At 38.7% G+C, this 2,123-nt stretch overlaps 1 protein-coding gene across 1 annotated transcript in view; it reads right to left on the bottom strand.

Moving 5' to 3' along the window:
- Window positions 1-927: 927 nt before the first annotated feature.
- Window positions 928-2,123, bottom strand: part of diaph2 (diaphanous-related formin 2) — a 461,650-nt gene continuing 460,454 nt past the window's right edge. The window contains exon 30 of the mRNA XM_037675202.1: window positions 928-1,228. Coding sequence (XP_037531130.1) covers window positions 1,164-1,228 — 65 coding nt within the window. The 3' untranslated portion in view covers window positions 928-1,163. The remainder of the gene's footprint in view (window positions 1,229-2,123) is intronic.

The raw sequence follows: 2,123 nt of genomic DNA, 5'->3' as shown, positions 1-2,123 counted from the left end.
TTGGAAGCACAAATGACAGCAGCAGCTAGCTGTAGCTTGCCCAGCAGGGGACATTGTATTTTATTTGCTAGAGCAATCCACTTCTCAGACTAGCCATTAGCACATCAATCTGGTCAGCATTAAACTCTGTTTTCTCAACCTCAAGCTGTTTATAACAAAGAAAATGATAATTGTTTATAACCTTTTCATGTTACGTCACTTCAAAATGTGTCAACTATTTCTTTAAGGATTAAAACAGCCCAGACTGTTTCCTATAATGTAAAGTATACTTGGCAACATGTCAGTTTGTATACAGTAAAACAAATGTTCTATTTACATTAATTAAATTATATTAACCAAACATGCTCTTGCCTTTTTTTTACAAAACACTAATTAAAAATAAAAATAATAATAGGGGCAACATTCACATATTATCACAGGAAGGTTTTCATCTTTTATAGCCTTCATGTTTTAAAAGTGCCATAAAATGTTGCAATACCTTTGTATCTTGACGTGTCCCTCACTTCTCTGTGATCTTAAGGATGATTAAGAAAATCATGAAAGTTCCTCCTGACTGTGGGACACTTTTAAAAATCGGAGTCTCTGCATGTTAACGGCAGAAGTGACCCCAGGATCAGCACCTGAAACTATTAGACATCAATTAAAATGCATCTTATGTGTAGACAGTGAACAGTTCTTGTGGCTTTGTTAGAATTCGAAGACATGATTATTATTGAAATTTGTCTTTGTCGCTGGCAAGAAACAAACATTAACAAGCTGTTCTCATTTCGGTTAAGACTTGCCGAGACAACTTGTTTTTTAAAGGAGAGCTGCCCGCCTTCCTCTGTTCTAAGCATGTAGTCCTTCATGAGAACGTCTATATTCCACGTTTGATTTGTGATATTTTGATTACAAAAAGATTAAAATAGGTTTTCAAATACCTTATATGATTTTTCAAAAAGCAGAGGCCTTATTTTTTAAATCAAAGTGAGAAGACGACTTAATGAATAAATATGTAAAATGTCTTCTTCGGTCGTTTTTGTTCTATACTTGGTGGTGTGTATGATGGGTGTGTGTGTGTGCCACAGTGAGAGGTGGTCTGTCCCTCCGGCAGGCGTCTTCCTCATCTCGTCATCGCAGGCCTCTTTGGCACTTGTCTAGCGTTTTGTGGTAGGCGCGGGTAATCACCGACCCTGGTAGTTTGCATTGTGGCGGGAGCGAGACCTTTCCAGGAGTACGCGGCGGTTGTCTGTTGAGGATTAAAAAAAAAAAAAGAAAAGAGAAACAGAAAACAGAGCATGAGACTGAGAAAGCACAGGGAAGTGTTACATTGATCCATTTAGGCAGAGGAGCTCAACTAAATGAAAGACCATACGCAGAAACTAAAAGATGCAAAAGAAAGGCGACAGAGGGGAGAGGAGAAACAATGGGAGGTAAAAATCCAGGCTGATTGAGAGTGAAACATCAGGGGAGGCTGGAGAAACAGAGGAAGCTGCTGGAGTGGAGGTGCTTGTGTCTGGTGTCATAGTAACTCCATTCATCCCCTGATCCTGGCTTCCACTTAAGAGCCCCTCAACTATTCTCACTTCAAATGCAACATATGCACAGTAGACAAAGCAAATGGAGGGACACAAACAACCAGAGCAGGAATTAATAGAACAACACACATCGGACATGAAGGGTTCTTCCTTTAGTCCAAGTTGGCATACGTCTTTAAGGTTGAAGCTACTGAAAATGAACGTTAAACTTTGGAGTTAAGTTGATGCCATTTCAAAATCCAGATTTTCTTTTTTCCAATGCTGTTGCTTTTTTTTTTTCCACATCAAAAGCTTTTCTCTAGAGAACTGGCAGAATCCTTCCATTGTAGAGAGCAACAAATTGTGCTAATCAGAGTTCAGGTAAACTGTTTTGATTATCTGCGCAGCGCACTAGAAACACATGAGCAACGAGCCAGAGCTGCTCAACTGATTGTGGCTTTGAAAGACTGATGCAACTGGAAGGAAAACTTTAATGCAGAGTGGAGGTGGGGAAAATGAGACTTCTTGGAGGGTAAAAATCAAAAGTGGCTCCTTTAAGTGGCACCAAATATTTCACTGCTACATTTGTATATATATATATATATATATATATATATATATATATAT

This window comes from Nematolebias whitei, chromosome 4 (genome assembly GCF_014905685.2).
Source record: "Nematolebias whitei isolate Nwh7 chromosome 4, NemWhi1, whole genome shotgun sequence".
Classification (NCBI taxonomy): domain Eukaryota; kingdom Metazoa; phylum Chordata; class Actinopteri; order Cyprinodontiformes; family Rivulidae; genus Nematolebias; species Nematolebias whitei.
This window is presented reverse-complemented; position numbering and strand designations above follow the sequence as displayed.